The sequence below is a fragment of the Apus apus genome, chromosome 3, assembly GCF_020740795.1.
Source record: "Apus apus isolate bApuApu2 chromosome 3, bApuApu2.pri.cur, whole genome shotgun sequence".
Taxonomy (NCBI): domain Eukaryota; kingdom Metazoa; phylum Chordata; class Aves; order Apodiformes; family Apodidae; genus Apus; species Apus apus.
This window is the reverse complement of record NC_067284.1, coordinates 32,088,732-32,106,313: the sequence shown is the minus strand read 5'-3', so window position 1 is coordinate 32,106,313 and position 17,582 is coordinate 32,088,732. Positions and strand designations below refer to the sequence as shown.

The 17,582-nt window shown below is 38.2% G+C and overlaps 1 protein-coding gene across 6 annotated transcripts in view; it reads left to right on the top strand.

The window, feature by feature from the left end:
- KIDINS220 (kinase D interacting substrate 220) overlaps nt 1-17,582 on the top strand; it is a 76,400-nt gene that overhangs the window by 40,679 nt on the left and 18,139 nt on the right. For all 6 annotated transcript variants that reach the window (XM_051613392.1, XM_051613391.1, XM_051613390.1 and 3 more), the window contains exons 23-24: nt 12,724-12,902; nt 15,815-16,041. In XM_051613392.1, the coding sequence (XP_051469352.1) occupies nt 12,724-12,902; nt 15,815-16,041 (406 nt within the window). The remainder of the gene's footprint in view (nt 1-12,723; nt 12,903-15,814; nt 16,042-17,582) is intronic.

Below are 17,582 nucleotides of genomic sequence, written 5' to 3'. Positions count from 1 at the left end.
ATTTGAGTGATGATCTATACCATATGCTGAAGATGAAAAGGTCTATGAAGTCTTCTCTGGGATTATCTAATGCACTTAGGATTCTGTTTTATCCAAAATAATCGTATCTATATAATCATTATTCTTTTTGTCTACAACTGTTTGAAGTCACTTGACTTGAGTATCTGTTTCTGTGTAAGTTCAAAGTAGAGTATTTACTTCAGTTCCTCTTTTAAACCTTCAGTTTCTGTTTTATGAGGTTTTCTGGGTTATAAAGCAGCTTTTCCATTTGGAGTCCTATGAATAGATACCAGATTTTTTTACTTCTTATGTTCCTGCGCTGAGTTTGTGTTGTGCAGTTTATTCTGCAAAGATTTATTTTTTAAGTTATATTTTTGTGCTTTTATAACAGGGACGAGAAAATAATTTTCCTACTACTGAGTAGTTTCTGTCTTTGGTTTTGCTGCCATTTCTGAACTCTTGTTAAGTGTGTGCGGAGAGGGATCTGCTTGGACAGCTCCCTTGGGTGAAAGGAATCTTGCAGGTTCTGTGCTAAGTGTAGGAGTGCCACGCTTGATCACCTTCTGCATATAAGGAGAATGCTTTGATATTATAGCTACTTGCCAAAATACCATGTGTTAAAAAGCTTCTGAATGACCAGGATTCCCTGGCAGTGCGAGCTCCCCCTTGCCTTCCTCTTTGCGGGGCTGGCCGTGCGGGGCCGAGGGTTAACGCCAGGGATTGTATCTGTTACAGTGTGTGCGCTGCGGGTGTGACAAGGGGTGGTGAACCCGACGTTGTCGCCTTCCGTGTCGGCGGGGACGGGCGCCCGGGCCCGCCTGGCGGGGCTTTGCCGGCAGGTGGCGCTGGCAGCGCGCGGCGCGGCGCGGCGGGGCTCCCGGGCGGTGCGGGGGGCGGTGCCTTCACGTCATGCCGAACGTACTGCACAATGGAAACAGCCAAGCACTCGAGCAGTAAAAACCCGAAATACAACCAACCAGCAGTGTGTTCCCCTCGATGTGTGCCCTGTGCTACGTGATTGATATGTGTGTATGCTGTTTTGGCCCCATAAGGTTCTTGTCTTGTAATGTCTGGAGTTTAATTTGGCAAATGGTTTAGACAGGCCATGTAGTATTAGGGAAGAGCTGTTTTCTGTCACCTCTCAGTGCTATCTGTTGTACTTGAAAAGAATGCAATAGGAAAACTAAACTCAGACAATTGAAAGCTATTCTAGAACTATTGGTTAGAATTTGTGTGATGCTGGACTATTCACCTCTATCACACCATCACTTCAGCAGTATTTGTGCCTCTGTCAGGAGGTGGTGCAGCTTATTGTTCTGTAGGCTGACATTGGTACTAAAGTGCTTTGTGTTCAGAGCTATATCTGATGCTAGTGGGAGTTCTGCTTTCAGTTGCTGGAGTGCTCAGAAAAAAATTGGTATCTCAGTTTCGTTAATAAACTAATATACTTACACTTTGGTTACTAAAATAAATATACCAGTGATGACACACTGGAACAGGTTGCCCAGGAAGGTTGTGGATGCCTCATCCTTGGAAATGTTCTAGGCCGAGTTGGATGGGGCTCTGAGCAACCTAGTCTAGTGGGAGGAGTCCCTGCCCATGCAGGGGGGTTAGAGTCAGATCATCTTTAAGGTCCTTCCAACACAAACCATTCTATGATTCTGTGATATTCTTACTCTGAAGGATTGTTAGGGAAAGTAAATTTGTGACTGCTTTTCTATAGATACTGTGATTAATATGGAAAACTGTATTGATGAGTTTGAATCTCGTTTTGTCAGGAGTAGTGTGCCTTTACTGTATCATGCTATGCAAAGATGGGAAAACCTATGGAATGTTACATTGCCAACATGTTCCCAGAGTCTTAAGCACCAACAAACAAACTCAAAGTTCGGCTTTAGTTTGTGACTTAGGCACACTTCTGTGAACAACCTTTATAGATTTGAGTCACTTAGACTTCTTAGTGACAGGTAGAAGTGCTATGTTGTAATTCTTTCTTAGAGGGGAACTAGCCCATGCTTTGTAATTTTGAAAATGAAGAAATGTTGAGTTGCATTTCCAAATTCTGAAGAAAAATGTCTTTACTCTTTTTACTTCTTTAAAATAACTTGCTATATCATTCAACTTCTGTTCTCTTGCTTCCAGCCTCCTTTTTGCTTGGTTTAGCTTTCTACTTATCAGTTCCAGTATTTACTCCTTTGTGTTTATGTGTTGCCTTTTCAACTCATCTCTCATCATCGGGATTATTTTAATGTATTCTCTCTCCTTGCCAGGTTAAGCTCCTAATTCAAATTTCTTGTCTCTTGTGTTTTCTTTCTTCTCTTGTGATTAGGTTGTTCTATAGTCAAGCCCACTATTTTCATTATGTATCTCTCCATCCTGATCTATTTTAATTATTTTTACAATTTTGTTTATAATTGTGATGTACAGTTAACATTTCTCTTTGTTAATGTTGTGCTGTGTTATCTTCTGTGTTGCTGTAAAGAATTCTTCTAATGTCAGTTTTGTATAATGCCAAAATGGTTTGCAGAAGTTGCAAAAAGCAAATTTTTAAAGCCCTGAAGTGGAATAAAATATGTGGGTTTTCTGTAAATGAAGTTGTAAGAGAATTAAGTTGTCAGATTAAAGCAAGGTTTTGTTGAATGTTTGCAACTGTTAGTTCTTAGACTTGTAAATTAGCCAGCTATGGGTATGTGCTCTTTTGTGAAGACTAAATGAAACATCCATGATGCTAGAATGAATATCAGTGTGAGATCTAAATAAATGATACGCGAGGAAAAGTCTCTGTGGCTTTTGAGAGATGTATTTCAATAAACTGAATTCTCAACAGTCAATGAACATGTGAGGAAGGCAAGATAATATTTCAAAATTTAAGAAATTTTAAGCAAGATCATAATATAAGAACATCTGAATGTATTAGAATTTAAGGAAATAACAGACAAGATTGCTTCAAGAAAACAAAAGAAGGAAGTAAAAGGTAGGAAATAAGAGTCTTGTGAGAAGTTTGCAGGTAGTTTCCAAAGATAATATTTGTGCTACTTGACATACCTTTAAATGATCTGTCAGAGAGTGAAGATGCAGTGTGGGGATAGAAGCAGAACAGCTGTTTCACAGAGAGTTTTGGAAGTAGTGAGTGAAGTTACAGATAGCCTTTGAAGAGAAAATGATAGGAAACACACTGCAGACTACCAGAAAAATTTAATGACTTACCTATTATGTAGGGCCCTTTGGAAGAAAAAGGCAGTATTAAGTTGATAACAATCTCTGAGAATTTCTTCATGGCCGTGTCTGGATAACACTGGAGTAGAACATTTCCCCAAGAATTTGGTAGATCCATGGTACCTTTGTCCTCTCTCTCATGGGCTTAGGATCTAGATTCTGTAGCTTTCTGAATATAATTCTAGCGATTACTTGGTGAAACTGTAACAAATGCAAGGCTGGTCTATCTAGGTCTTAAGAGAGACCATGACTCAGTGACGCAGTGCTTTAAAATGCTCACTGGGGAGTGGAGAGTGCATGAGTGCATGTCCCTAGAACTGAATTTACATTTTGCGTAATGATACAGAACTTGGGTACTGACACAACTTTCTATCTGAGCACATCCTGCTGTCTGATGTTGATGTTACTCTGCTTGCTGTTTTTGATATCATCAGGGACAGTCCTCCTTGTTCTTTGTGCGGGCTTTGCTCATACTGGGGTATTAAGACAGAGCTTATCAGTTCTTTGTAAGGATATCAGTAAAGAGTTGCTGGTCTCTGAATTTCTGTGACATAACTGTTTTTATATATTCATACAAAATATTAGAACATGAGAGCTTAGATCAGGATAGAAGAAACTCTCATGAGCTATCTGTCCAGATGGGGATCTCTACCCTTAATCTCCTTGAAAACCTGTTTTTTTGGGAAGCTGAAGGAAAGTCTGGAAATGAAGAATCTCTGCTTTTGGGAAAAGAGATACATCTTACAGGATGAGAAAATGGTTGTGCTTTCCTCTGTGTTTTAAGTAACCATTATTTAAAACTTAGTAACATACAACTCATCTATCCTTTGGGCTAAATTTAACAACTTCAATGAAGTATTTGTGCCTGCATATATGCATGCCTACGTATGGTGAATGACAAATTGGATGGCAAAAACATGTGCCAAAGCAGAACACATGAAATTTAGAAAAATAACATAGTAGGTTTCTTTTATATTGGATTCTTTTCTGCTGGGGGGAAAAGGGATGGGGACAAAGACACTAAAGGATCTAATCTGGCCATGCTCATTTACTACTTTTTTTTTTTAATGCTTTTGCATGTCGTATACCATTCTAAGGAATTATTAGTGGAAGAATGCTATCTGATATATCAATAATGGGAAATGTTGGTGTTTCTTGACTTCTTCAGTTCTAGATGTTGTCTTTCTAGTTCTAGCACTGGTATATGATTTTGCTTGGTTTTTTTCCAGTCTTTTAATGAAGTTACCACTTTTTGGAAGCAGCCATGAAAACAGTTATGTCTAGTAATGGTAACCAGAAAAATACTTAATTCCACGTTACTAGACAACATATCCTATGTTTCTCTTTCAGTCTAAACTGGTAAAAACTAATTTAGTTATAACTGGAATGGCAGTTGGTTACTGTAGGTTTGGAGTTCTATAGTGTGGCTTTATTGGTGCTATGTTTTACTGGTAAATTCAGATCTTTTGTGTGCTACACCCATGTGAGTCAAATTAGGAAACTGCTTAGGCAGCTTAAAACATTTTTGTTATGCATACAGTGGAGTATTTCTACTTCATTGTTTACTACTTCAATTTAAGAAAGAGTATTTACATCATAATAAAAGTACCACCAAGATATAAATGATACAAAATTATTTTGTTAAAGAAATTGATTTAATAAAAAAATTAGAAAATAGTATTCTATTGCACCAGTAGTAAAATTTATTTTTCCACATATAAAGGCTCATTTATTTTTATAGCAATTTGATGACACATCTGCTTGCTTTATTCAGCTGAAAAGAAAATGTTGGTTCTTGGTGTTTTGTAAAATTGCTTTGTTAAATTATTTTCGAAATCGTTCAACTTTTAACAAATGACATTTGATACTAACATTGGAAAGCAATTTCAGCTAATTAAGTAGATCCTTCTATAAACCACTGCAACATTAAGATGACAAACTGTTCATTCAGGATTATTTTAATTGGTACAATTATTGTAATTTTGTTGCAATTATGTGTTGAGCTAAAAGCTTTTGTCTAAATCATTTGAGGGGGTTTTGTTAATATACATAAGTAAGAAGAAAAAAGTAAAATAAAAACTGAAGATAAGCATTATCTGACTACTTTTTCATTACAGTGCTTTACACAAGTATCTATTAAATTATTTTTAAAAAGTATGTTACATGTTTTCAGCAAATCACTAGCAATGTTAAAATTGAGCAAGATCATTTGAAATGTAACTTTTCTGGAAGGTCATTATGCTAATTCCAGTTTTGACACTGTTTAAATACCTTTTAATAAAAAGGGTGAGATTAACTTTTGAGGGATTTGTGAGTTGTATAAAATCTATTGATGTATTAATTTGAGAAGTGTAGCTTTTTAGTGATTATAGAAATTAAAAATGAAAAAGCTATGGAAGGTGCCACATTCATCATTCTGGTTATTATGTTCTCTGCAATCATCTTTTGCCCAGGCCAGGTTTAAATAAATCACTTGTTTTTAAGCAGACAATTAAATATTCTTGGAGACCTCACAGTGAGGCATTATTTATAAATATTTAGCCTGCTTTTTGTTTTTCAGTTTCCTTTTATTGCCTCTTACTTAAAACTCAGAGCACATAAAGTTTCTTTTTTTGGTAGGAGTGTGTTCTCAATGCTAAAAGGCAACGTACCAGTTGAGCAGTGGGTGGTTTTTGCTGAAACTGTCCACTAAATAGACATGAGGCTAGGCATAAACCAGAAGTAAATAGTGTACCAGAGGATGTGACAAGTAAGAAGGAAGTTCAGATGGAAAGATAGTAGGGGGAGAAAAAAGATTGGAGGAAAAGCTAATCAGAAGATGACAGAGGAGTATTTTTATCTTTTTTTGTTAACTTTGTAATGTAGGCTGATAAGTATGTTTCTAAAATACTTCCCAGGTAATTTTAAATGCTTACAGTATAGTTAATGTGCATTAATGACATATCTCAAAAGTGCCCCTGTGGATATTTCAAATCCCTCCAACCAACACTGATTGATACTAGTTCAGGTTAGAATACGGATGCCTTAGTTTTAGCAACTCTATAAACAATTTCAGGGAAGAAAACTTTTATTTTTAACTTGTGTAAGTCAATTTGTGAAGCTTTTGTACTTCTTGGGAAGCTGGTAATGTTGGGAAATAAAACTAGAGATTATGGCTTTTTGTGTCTGCTGAACATTTTTGTCAAAAGTAGAGTATTTGTGCAAAACCTGAGAACATGGGAAAACATTGGGGTGAGATGATAAGCTGGAAATGTATCTTAGCTACATATTGCTAGTGACCCATATCCTGCCTCTTACCCCACAATAAATGTGATATAACCTATCGCAGGAGAAAAGAGGAGGTAAAATATTTGCTTCAGGTTCAGGAAGGACTTTTGTCTCATATTGCTGTAAAAGCCTACCACTGAGCAGTAGCATGGAAAATCAAGTTTTTTAGAGCTGATGCTCTAGTATTCCTTTCAACAGCTTGCTCATATGCCCATACAATGAATTTGCTTCATTAGATCAACTTGGTCATAAGAAGCTGCTTCAGAAGGGCAAGATAAGGCACAGATCAGGTAATCCAAATGCTCTGTGCAGAAATTAATATTTCTGTGGTCCTGGTTGACCTGAATTTTAGTTATTAAGCCATTAATGTAGCATAGCAGTTGTACCTTTTTGCATTCCATTTCTGGGTAGCATTTACAAAAGTTTGATGGATTAGTCCATGACTTGTTCTGAGAAGTGGAACTCATGATTCTGTGAGTGAAATATTTGCCACGGACTTCTGGAGGAGGAGTGTCCTTTTGCCGGGTCCTGAGGTTTAACTGTATGCTGTAATGTAGACCCAAAAAAGAATCCTGTGCTGGAGACTAGGATGAACCATGGCCACCTGTAGTGCTGGACAACCTGCAAATATTTGCTGAATTTCCAGTGTCCTACAGGTGGAGGTATTGGATAAGAGAATCCCTGCATAAAGTCGTAAAGTAGCTTTGTAACTGATGTTCAGAAATGAAAATACCAAAACCAGATTAATACAATATTCTTATGTTTCACTTGTGTGAGTGATCTTGATGGACTTGTCAGTTAGAGAGACATAATTCCATTTTGTTTACAGAGCAGCTCAGAGAGTCTTAGTTTCTGCTGTGCTACTCTGTTTTGCTGCATTTCCACCTGTGTAATAAATTATTGATTTTTTTAAAAATTATTTTGCCTTCTGTAATTCAGTTAACACTGCAAAGCTGTGCATAAGTCCATGCATTTGTAACTGTATTAACATTTTGATTGTAAAGAATGCCAGTGCAGGGTGTATTCTGGAAAATCGTATTAAATTTAGATGGTTTTATTATGACTCAATGAGAGTGCGTGATACTGGGTGTGGGAGATTAGTTTAGTAAATATCAATCTTTTAAGGATCAAAATTGTTTTCTTTCTGAAATGGTCAAAAAAGCAGGTACAATCAGAGATGCTTTATCTACTGTTACTTGAATTGGATAGTCAATTTTGCAAAGCAGGCTTTTCTGAATACCTACCATAATAGGAGTTTTTAAATAGCTGTTGCATCTGCTCAGTGAAGTCTCTGTACTGCTTAATACATGCTGAGACGTTTTTGATTTTTGTATAAATAGAAATATCAAACTATAGAGCTTTTTTGGTCTTTGTTAAGATAAAACATAGATTCCCTTATGTTTCAGTATTGAGTATGTGATGACTTCTTACTTCTGCCTTTATACAAGCATGCATACGAACAAATGCTGTTTTTCAGTGTCCAAATAACCTGTTGCAAATTTCAGTTTGAAACATTATTTGCATTATTATTCTTGATGTATTGATAGTACTGCAAATTTTCTGGAGCGTTTTGCATGAGAGCTTTTCATCTAAAAAGAATGCACCCTTAGGCATGAAGATATGCTGTCATTGTACCAACCACACATGAGAAGAACAGGATAAATATCGTCAGAGCAAAGCATTGTATTATTGGTATTTGATTTGTAGGTATTAGAGATCAGATGTCTAATTAGCAGACTGTTAAGCATCTGAATTTCGTATTGCATTCCAGAGTGGCCCAGGTTTTATATTTTTCTGTTTCTCAGTATCAAACCTTGTGAAAAAATATTTCTTGTGTAATTTTTAATGAAAAGTTATTTTGTTATTTTAAGCAACATTTTTATCTAAAACTGTATCGAGAAAAATGTAAAAGCCTTCTGATAGATAAAACATGACATGAATTCACGCTCACGTCTTCTGGTGCTCTATTTATTAACTAAAACAAATTAATTAGATCTGTTGCTTCTTATGGAGTATAAAACTTAAATTACTCTGGTCCACATAGTTGTTCCTGTAAACACATGAGGAGGGGGAAAAAATCTAGGTGTGCAAAGAGTGACTTGTAGTTTCTTTGTTTTCACCTTCAGGGAGAGAGGTTTGGAAAGAGCAGGGAGAATGGCCCTTCAGGGTATAAGGACTTGCACCTATCTGGAAGCAGGAGGGCAGGCTGCTCCCTGAGAGAAGGCAAACTGGGAACTGAGGAGGGCAACAAGACAGGTAGGCTGTTGTCCTCATGAGCAAGGAGTGCAGTCCGACAACAGCCAAACAGGAAGATCAAAACAGGTTCAGTGACAATAACTAGGGACAGCAGACAGCCCAGTGGCCTGTAGCCATGAGGTACGTTTTAGGTCAAGCCAGGAAACCAAGTTAGTGAGTCAAGGTCACGACCAGTAAGGTATTTTTGTATGTAGCTCAGGCAAGGACCAAGGGCAAAGACCTGAGCTGGAAGGCAGTTCTCAAATTAAGCAAGAGAGGCCTCCAGTGAGGCTTCTTGCAGCTCTTACCACCGCAGTTGATCCTGAGTTACTCAGCTGCAATGTATTGGGAACTGGCCTTGAGCCTCCTGGCTGGGGGCTGAAGGAAGAGGTGGTAGAGTCTGTTGGCATACTCCAGGACTTGGCATAACCAACCAGACAGGGAGTATGGGCACAGTACAGCCTTCAGCATAGAGAAAGGTAGCTGATGCTACTGCCAATCTACCACCACCTGATTGGGTGGTGAAGAGCCAGATCCTGTGGTGGCGACCACCACCTGTAGTAGGTGGAGAATAGGTAGGCTGTGTCACGTATAGCCCAACAGCTTAGCATCTGAGATGTGCTGGCAGTGTTCAGTGCTGGACCCACTTTTGGACCATGGTGGTTATTTTCCAAGTCGTGGAAGTGCAAGGTGAACATAAACTAGAAGAACTTTAGAGCAAATTCAGTCTCTTGAAGGGAAGATGATGTACCTTTATGTACTTGCAGTAAATTATTTTTATTTGAGGAAAAAGCCAGAAATAATCCATCGTTGTTGGCATATAACTTAATCCACCCAGAAAGCAGTTTTTAATTTTAGCTGCACGTGGAAAGGACATGTGCAGACTAGTGGAATGAATTGTTAAGGTACTCTTCTGTCAATGTAATGTTCTGTTTTGGGCTCATTCCTTTTAAATTCAAGTAGTTTCTTATGGAAACAGACATTCTGTAACACTCACAGTTTTTTATGTTCCTGGTTTAAAGAATAATTTCAGGAAAAATTAGGAAAATCTAGCCCCCAAATGAGAACAGGGTGTTCACAGTGCTTTGTTTCTAGATCCACGTGCTTATATTTTAGAAGAAGTAACTCCTAAAGTGCTTGACATGCTAACCTTTTCTTTTTTTATCTGAGAAGTACAGGCACATGAGATTTTTGTTGGTCTTTGCCAAAAGATTATCATTTACATAAATATTTATTTCAAAGGCATAGTTTAAGACATTGAGCTGAGGAGGTTAGGAACTTCAATCTGCACACCAGCAGTGGGCTATTGGCTTCTGAACAGTAGCTTTGTTCATTGGATTCAGAACACTGTTTGCATTCAGACTTAAGTAGAGCTGGCATTAAAATTCAGCTAATTTGTTTCATGTGATTCATCAGCTGTGTGTTTTATTTAAATCTATGTCACATTCTCTTTTGGCTTTTTATTTTGTAGATTTAAGTGTTGAAGTAGGCCACTCTTAACTCTTCAGTCCCTGACTTAAAAAGTTATTTAATTTTTATTTTGCTAGTGTTTTAACTTTTTTCTAGAATACTCACAGTAAATATATATAGCTAAAATGTGCATTAGTGGTTTTGGGTTTGTTTTTTTTTACAGTCAGTTTAGTTAAAGTTTTACATATGGTGAAATGGAAGAATGTAAGGTAGTAGCTAAATACTGGTGTAAAATACACACTTCTCAGATTTTGTTGAATACACAAGTTTTACTTTGATACTGCTGATGTTCTTCCTATTGTGTTTTTTGTTTTTTGTTTTTGTTTTTTTTCCTTTTTACAATTCATTCCTTGAGGTGAGGATCACTTTTGGCTCCTACTATGTTTCTTTAAACACCGTTGAGGAATGAGCTGTTTCCATTCCTTCCATTCCTGTAACTTGCTTCTAAGTGTTAAGTTTCTCCTGTTACAGAAGCACCACCGTTTAATCTCTTAAGGCTGGAGCCTCTGAAGCCTTGCATGCATTGAACTTCCCCAAAGTGGATAATCCCACTGCCATCCAGATGACTGCTCATAATGATTTACATAATCAGAACCTTTGATAAAATAGGCTACAATTGCGTTTATACTTTACATGTTACATTTTCCTATGTTCTAGAAGTAACATTTCAGTGTGCATGAATGTATTTGTAGATACTGCTTATGAAAGCAGTGTGATAGTATGCTCCATGTGTTAGGTACATGATCCGTTTTGATGTTTTCTGGTAAAATTTGTTAATTCTGCTTTTAGTATAGGGCAAGACTGTCCTAAAAAATAAGACTGAAAGACAAAGACACAATTAAAATGTTTTTAATGTAAAAGAGTTGCACTTACTTCAACCATCTAGCATTGATCCTCAGTTCTTTTATTTCTTTTAACATTAAATGCTAAATATTCTGTGTATATATGCTGCTGTTGTCTCTGGAGTAATCCCATGGTACATAAACTTCTGTTTTTTATGGAGGATCTAAAAATAAAGATAAAATAAAATCATTGCTTTTAATAAGCTAACATTATGAAATAAGGTAAGATAATTCAGCTAGTGATAGGTTTAGCTTATTAGCTGTATTAAAAATATAATTAAATTGCAAGCAGATTTCTTTCTTAAGTGCTATGTTCTTTTCTCTTGAAAGACACATGGGGGCATATTTATTTAATGTAGGAGATTCTTGGTTGCACTTTGATAGGTTCCTGAGTGTACATAAGGGCTCCTTCTTCCCTTTCCATCCATATGTCAGTCCACTCCTTTTCCACCATAACAGCACTGACAGTTGCCTTAACTACTTTAGTTGTTCAGTAATCAGAGAAAACTCTTACACTTTCTTCGTGCTGTGCTAATTTATTTTTAGAAAGTTACAGCAGCTCACAAAGCAGTTGACGTGTCTATGCTATGCTAAGTTGTCCCCTTCCATGGAACTGTGATCATATGTCTTTGGGAAAACCTATTAACTAACATCATTAATATTGTATTTATATGAAACTTTGGGGCTTGTTTTGGGTTTTTTTATAAGGTTTTTTTCTATTTTTACTTTAAATTAGTGTGCTTACTTCACTGGTATCCACATAGAGTGCTGTCATAGTCGCTTTGAAGTCATTACTATAACCAAGTCAACTATTCTTTCACTGTTTCAATTTTTTATTGTACTGACTACAAGAAACATTTTTTTCATTTTAGTAATCTTCAATTTAGATTATTGTTTTTCATTTGGTATCACATGAGATACCAGTCATGATATTACAAGATGAGATGCCAAATAAGTTAGATCCATCTGACCAATTGTGTTAGCTTCCATCACTTGCATTTGATAGGAGCTTTTAATAAACTTCCACAAGGCTAGCATTTAATCCTTCTTGTTCCTTCTTAAAACTATCCTATGTCCTACTGCTTACAAAAAAACCCAACAGCCAAACCCACTAATGCTTGTCAATAGTCATAATGCATCAGCAGTCCTTTATATGGATCATGTCTCTTTGTTTCATTTTTCTCTTCTGTTTCTGGCTTCTTCTCTTAGAAAGTTGATTACTTGAAAGCAGGCAGCCATTTTTTCCACTTTCTATTATGAAATCGTGCTCACTTGGGTTTTCATCAGTCTTAAGATGCCTGAGTGTTCCTATTACAAGAAATTTTATTGTAAGAATAAGATTTTTAACCATGGAATTTCTGCTTGCGGTATCAGAATTTGTATAGATATTTCAAGTTAATGTTGACACATGTTAACTTCCCCTTACTTTGGATTTTATGTTACTGATCTATAAATTCCTGATCTGATTTTAGTCTTTGGTATGACTTCTTTGAGATTTCCTTGAAGTGTACGATTAGATCAGATTACTTAGCAGTTGGAGATTATTTGCATATTAGAAAATGTTGAATTGTTCTTTTTACAGTGAAAATGGTTTGAAGTGTATTAGTATTTCACCCTAGAATATCACTAGGCAAATGGAAGTCATACTCTAATGAACATGGTTTATGATTTATCCAATTTTCTCCCCTTCCAGAATTTCGAAGAACATTCCTACAACTAAAGATGTTGAGCCTCTGCTTGAAATTGATGGCGATATACGGAACTTTGAAGTATTTTTATCTTCACGAACACCTGTTCTAGTCGCACGTGACGTAAGAACTTTTTTGCCATGTACTGTAAACTTAGATCCCAAGCTACGAGAAATCATTGCAGGTGCGTGTGCTTTCAAGTAAATGGAAAATTACAGTTGTATTTTTTTTTTTATTTTAAGTAGAGATACTTTGCATGTTATGCAGAACCCTGAGTTGTTCATCAGATCAGACCTTCAGATTGTCTGATTTGACTTCAGTAACGGGCCATTGAGTTTCACTTAGTAGCTTTCCTAGAAAAGCCAGATCATACTAGACTGAATACTCTCTTTGAGAGGCAGGTCCAGTGTTCTTGATTGGAAGACTGCTTCAGCAGGTGGAGGTAGCTAGTGAGCTGTACCTGGGGATTGATGAGGAACTGAGACCTTCTGGTCAGGATTAAAGTGTGGGCAGGGGATATTATAGTGGGGGTCTGCTACAGGCCACCTGACCAAAAAGACCAAGCAGATGAGCCCTTTGTAGATAGATAGGAGCAGCCTCATGTTCACAAGCCCTGGTGCTGATGGGGAACTTCAACCATCCTGATAGCTGTTGGAGGGAAAACACAGCAAGATATAAGCAATCTGGGAGGTTCCTGGAATGTATTGATGATAACTTCCTCGTCCAGGTGATAGAGGAGCCAACAAGGAGAGGTGATATGCTTAACCTTGTTCACACCAACAAGGACAGGCTGGTGAACAAAGGGCGGCCTTGGCTGCAACCACCATGAGATGGTGGACTTGAAGATCCTTAGGGCAGTGAGGAGGGCACACAGCAAGCTTACTGGCCTGGACTTCAGGAGAACAGACTTTGGCCTCTTTATGGACCTGCCTGGTAGAGTACCGTGGGATAAAGCCCTGGAGGGGAGAGGAGCCCAGGAAAGCTGGTTAATATTAAATGATCACCTCCTGGAAGCTCAGGAGTGATGTGTCCCAATGAAGAGGAAGTCAGGCAAAAACATGAGGAGGCCTGTATGGATGAACAAGGAACATCTGAACAAACTTGGACACAAAAGGGAAGCCTACAGAGGGTAGAAGCAAAGACAGGTAGCCGAGATGAATACAGAGAAATTGTCTGAGCAGCCAGGGATCAGGTTAGGAAAGCTAAAGCCCTGGTAGAATTAAATCTGGCCACGGTCATTATGGGCAACAAGTAAAGCTTCTGTAGATATGTTTGCAATGAAAGGAAGACGGGTGAAGATGTGCACCCTCTCCAGAAGGAAACAGGAGACATGGTTACCCAGGATATGGAGAAGGCTGAGGTACTCAATTACTTTTTTGCCTCAATCTTCATGGGCAAGTGCTCAAGCCAGTCTGCCCAAGTCACAGAGGGCAAAGGCAAGGGCTGCAAGAAGGAAGATCTGCACACTGTAGAAGAGCAGGTTCAAGACCATCTAAACAACCTGACGGTGTGCAAGGCCATGGGGTCTGATGAGACTGCCTGAGAGAACTGGCAGATGAAGTTGCTAAGCCACTACCTGTTGTGTTTGAGAAGTCATGGCAGTCCAGTGGAGTTCCTGCCGACTATAAAAGGGAAAACATAACCCCCATTTTCAAAAAGGGGAAGGAAAAAAGAAAAAAAGAAGACCCAGGGAACTACAGGTCAGTCAGTCTCATCTCTGTGCCTGGCAAGGTCATGGAACAGATCCTCCTTGAAACTGTGCTAAGGCACATGGAAAATAAGGAAGTGATTGGTGACAGCCAGCGTGGTTCACCAAGGTCAAATTGTGCCTGACAAGTTTGCTGGCCTTCTGTGATGGGGCTACAGCATTGGATAAGGGAAGAGCAATTGATGTAATCTACTTGGACTTGTGCAAATCATTTTACACTGTCTCATGTGACATCCTTGTCTCTATATGGAAGAGACAAGAACTTGATGGGTGGACCACTTGGTGGACAAGGAACTGGTTGGATGATCGCATTCAAAGAACTGTGGTCAATGGCTCTATGTCCAAGTGGAGACCAGTGATAAGTGGCTTTCTACAAGGATCAGTATTGAGGTTGGCACTGTTAAACATCTTTGTGAGTGACATTGATGGTGCGATTTAATGTACCATCAGCAAGTTTGCTGATGACACCAAAGTGTGTGGTGCAGTCAACATGCTGGAGGGAAGAAAGGCCGTCCAGAGGGACCTGGACAGACTTGAGAGGTGGGCCCATGCAAACCACATGAATTTCAACAAGGCCAAATGCAAGGTCCTGCACATGAGTCAAGGCAATTCCAAGCACAAATACAGGCTGGGCAGAGAATGGATTTAGAACAGCCATGAGGAGAAGGACTTGGGGGTGTTGGTTGATGAGAAGCTCAGCATGAGCCAGCAATGTGTGCTTGCAGCCCAGAAAGCCAGCTGTGTCCTGGGCTGCATCAAAGGAATAGTGACCCAACAGGTCAAGGGAGGTGATTCTTCACCTCTACTTTGCTCTGGTGAGATCCTACCTGTAGTACTGTGTCAAGTCCTGGAGCCCCCAACATAAGAAGGACATGGGCCATCTGGAGCGAGTCCAGAGGAGGGCCATGAAGATGATCAGAAGGCTGGAGCACTTCTTCTACAAAGACAGGCTGAGAGAGCTGGGGTTGTTCAGCCTGGAGAAGAGAAGGTTCCAGGGAGCCCTTACAGCAGCCTTCCAGTACCTGAAGGGGGCCTACGGGAAAGCTGGGAGGGACATTTTACAAGGGCATGTAGCAGTAGGACAAGGGAGAACAGTCTCAAACTAAAAAAAGGTAGCTTTAGATTAGGCATTAGGAAGAAATTATTTCCTGTGAGGGCGATGAGACACTGGAACATGTTGCCCAGGGAAGTTGTGGATGCCTCATCCCTGGAGGTATACAAGACCAGGTTGGATGGGGCTTAGAGCACCCTGGTGTAGTGGGAGGTGTCCCTGCCTATGCAGGGGGGTTGGAACTAGACGATCTTTGAGGTCTCTTCCAACCCAAGCCATTCTATGATTGTATGATTTCAAGCAAAATCTCATTCTTTTCTGCATTTTTATTTTTCAGACGTTCGTGCTGCCAGAGATCAAATGAATATTGGAGGACTTCCTTACCCCACGTTGCCTTTACATGAGGCACCTGCTAGAGCAACATCTCTGTTCAGTCAGCCTTCATCAGCTTGCTCTTCTACAACCTCCTTCAATGGACCTTTCAATAGTGGAGTTTTATCACCGCAACCTCACAGCAGTTACTATAGTGGTATGACAGGACCTCAGCATCCATTTTACAATCGGGTAAATAGTCGAGAACCAATTATCATTCTTTTGATTTAATCTGGTAATATTGCAGATGCCTACTGTAGAGTGCTAAAAGACCCATGCAGGCTTCATCAGGAAAAGATATTACACAAGGAGAAAAAAGATCAAATCATTGTGAGATGCTGTCCAATTGTAGGATATTTCAGGTTTTCGTTTTTATTTTTTCTATTTTTGTGAGGTAAATGTGCTCAATCATTCACATAGTTGCTTGCAGACTTTGAAAGGGATCCCAACTTTTTTTTGGTGACTTTGGTTAAAACATGCAGAGACTCAAGTGGGGAGCTACATCACAAGAATGTATATCTGTCTATCTGTCTTACTTTTTGTTTCTGTTTAAAGTTTTTCTGGGATCTTTTCCTGAAACGTAGCATAAATTACACAAAACATACATTTTTGAACTATTTTGGGGCCTCAGAAAACATAGTCCTGGGCATGGCTCACTTGAAAATTTAATGAAGTACTTAATGTATGGTCAGATCAAGTCTAAATTTTCCATTTTTACGGAATGGATTTGGTATTTTTAAATTTTTACTATTTTTTTCTATTATCAGGGAAAAAAAAGAAGGAAGCTGATAAAGTAATAGCTTCCTTATGTGTACAGAAGATGTCCTCAGCTTTAAGTAGATCTGACTGTAGGTAAATATTTAAGCTAATGAGCTGGAAAGAAGATTGAGTCATTCCTAAATCAGTGTCTGTTAACTAAGGCAGACAAGAGTACACATAGCTTTAAGTTATATGTACTAAAATTATTTTTATATACCCTCAATACAGTGACAATACAGTGTTTTGTTGAAAATGACTTTTAATGACATAAGTTTTGAAGTAGTCCAACTCTGATAAATACTTATTATGTATATCTTTGTGCTGAGACTAACTCAGCTTTGTTAAAGTAGGTGTTTAGTTGGAACTTTTGTGTCTGTGTCACTGTACATGACAAGGTTTAAAGTATGGGATGATACACAGTTGAAAACTTGTATGTTTTTTTGACTCTTAATAAGCATTTAAAAATAAATTATTGGTGAGTCATTAGCTGTTCTTAGAATCAGTGTATTTGTTAGTATTAAGTGCATATGCAGATTTTCAGGCATCCTTACTTTTTTGTCTCATGAAGACTGAAATAATTCTGTTTTGGCCTTTCTGTCTGAAATTTTATACTGCCCTTCAAAGGTATAATTGGTTTAGTTGTTTCACACTTTCAAATATTGACAAAGAGCTATATTAATTACTTCGGAGGCATAAAGGTACTCTCATGAACACCACATACTGAGGTAAGTGGTGAGAACCTTACAACAATAATATAAAATTTAGACTGGAATATTACTGTTTTTCAGACCAGTAAATGTTTCCTGTCCTGTTGTTTTTAAGCATTAATTTATGCTTAAGAGAAAAAAACCTTTGCCCTGTTGGGAGAAAAATGTTTGTTTCTATTCAGGAAATACCAGTTTTTTTACTACGTATGTTTCCTCTTTGTTCTTTAGATGCTCTTATGTTATGGACCTTGAATTTCCAGTGACATA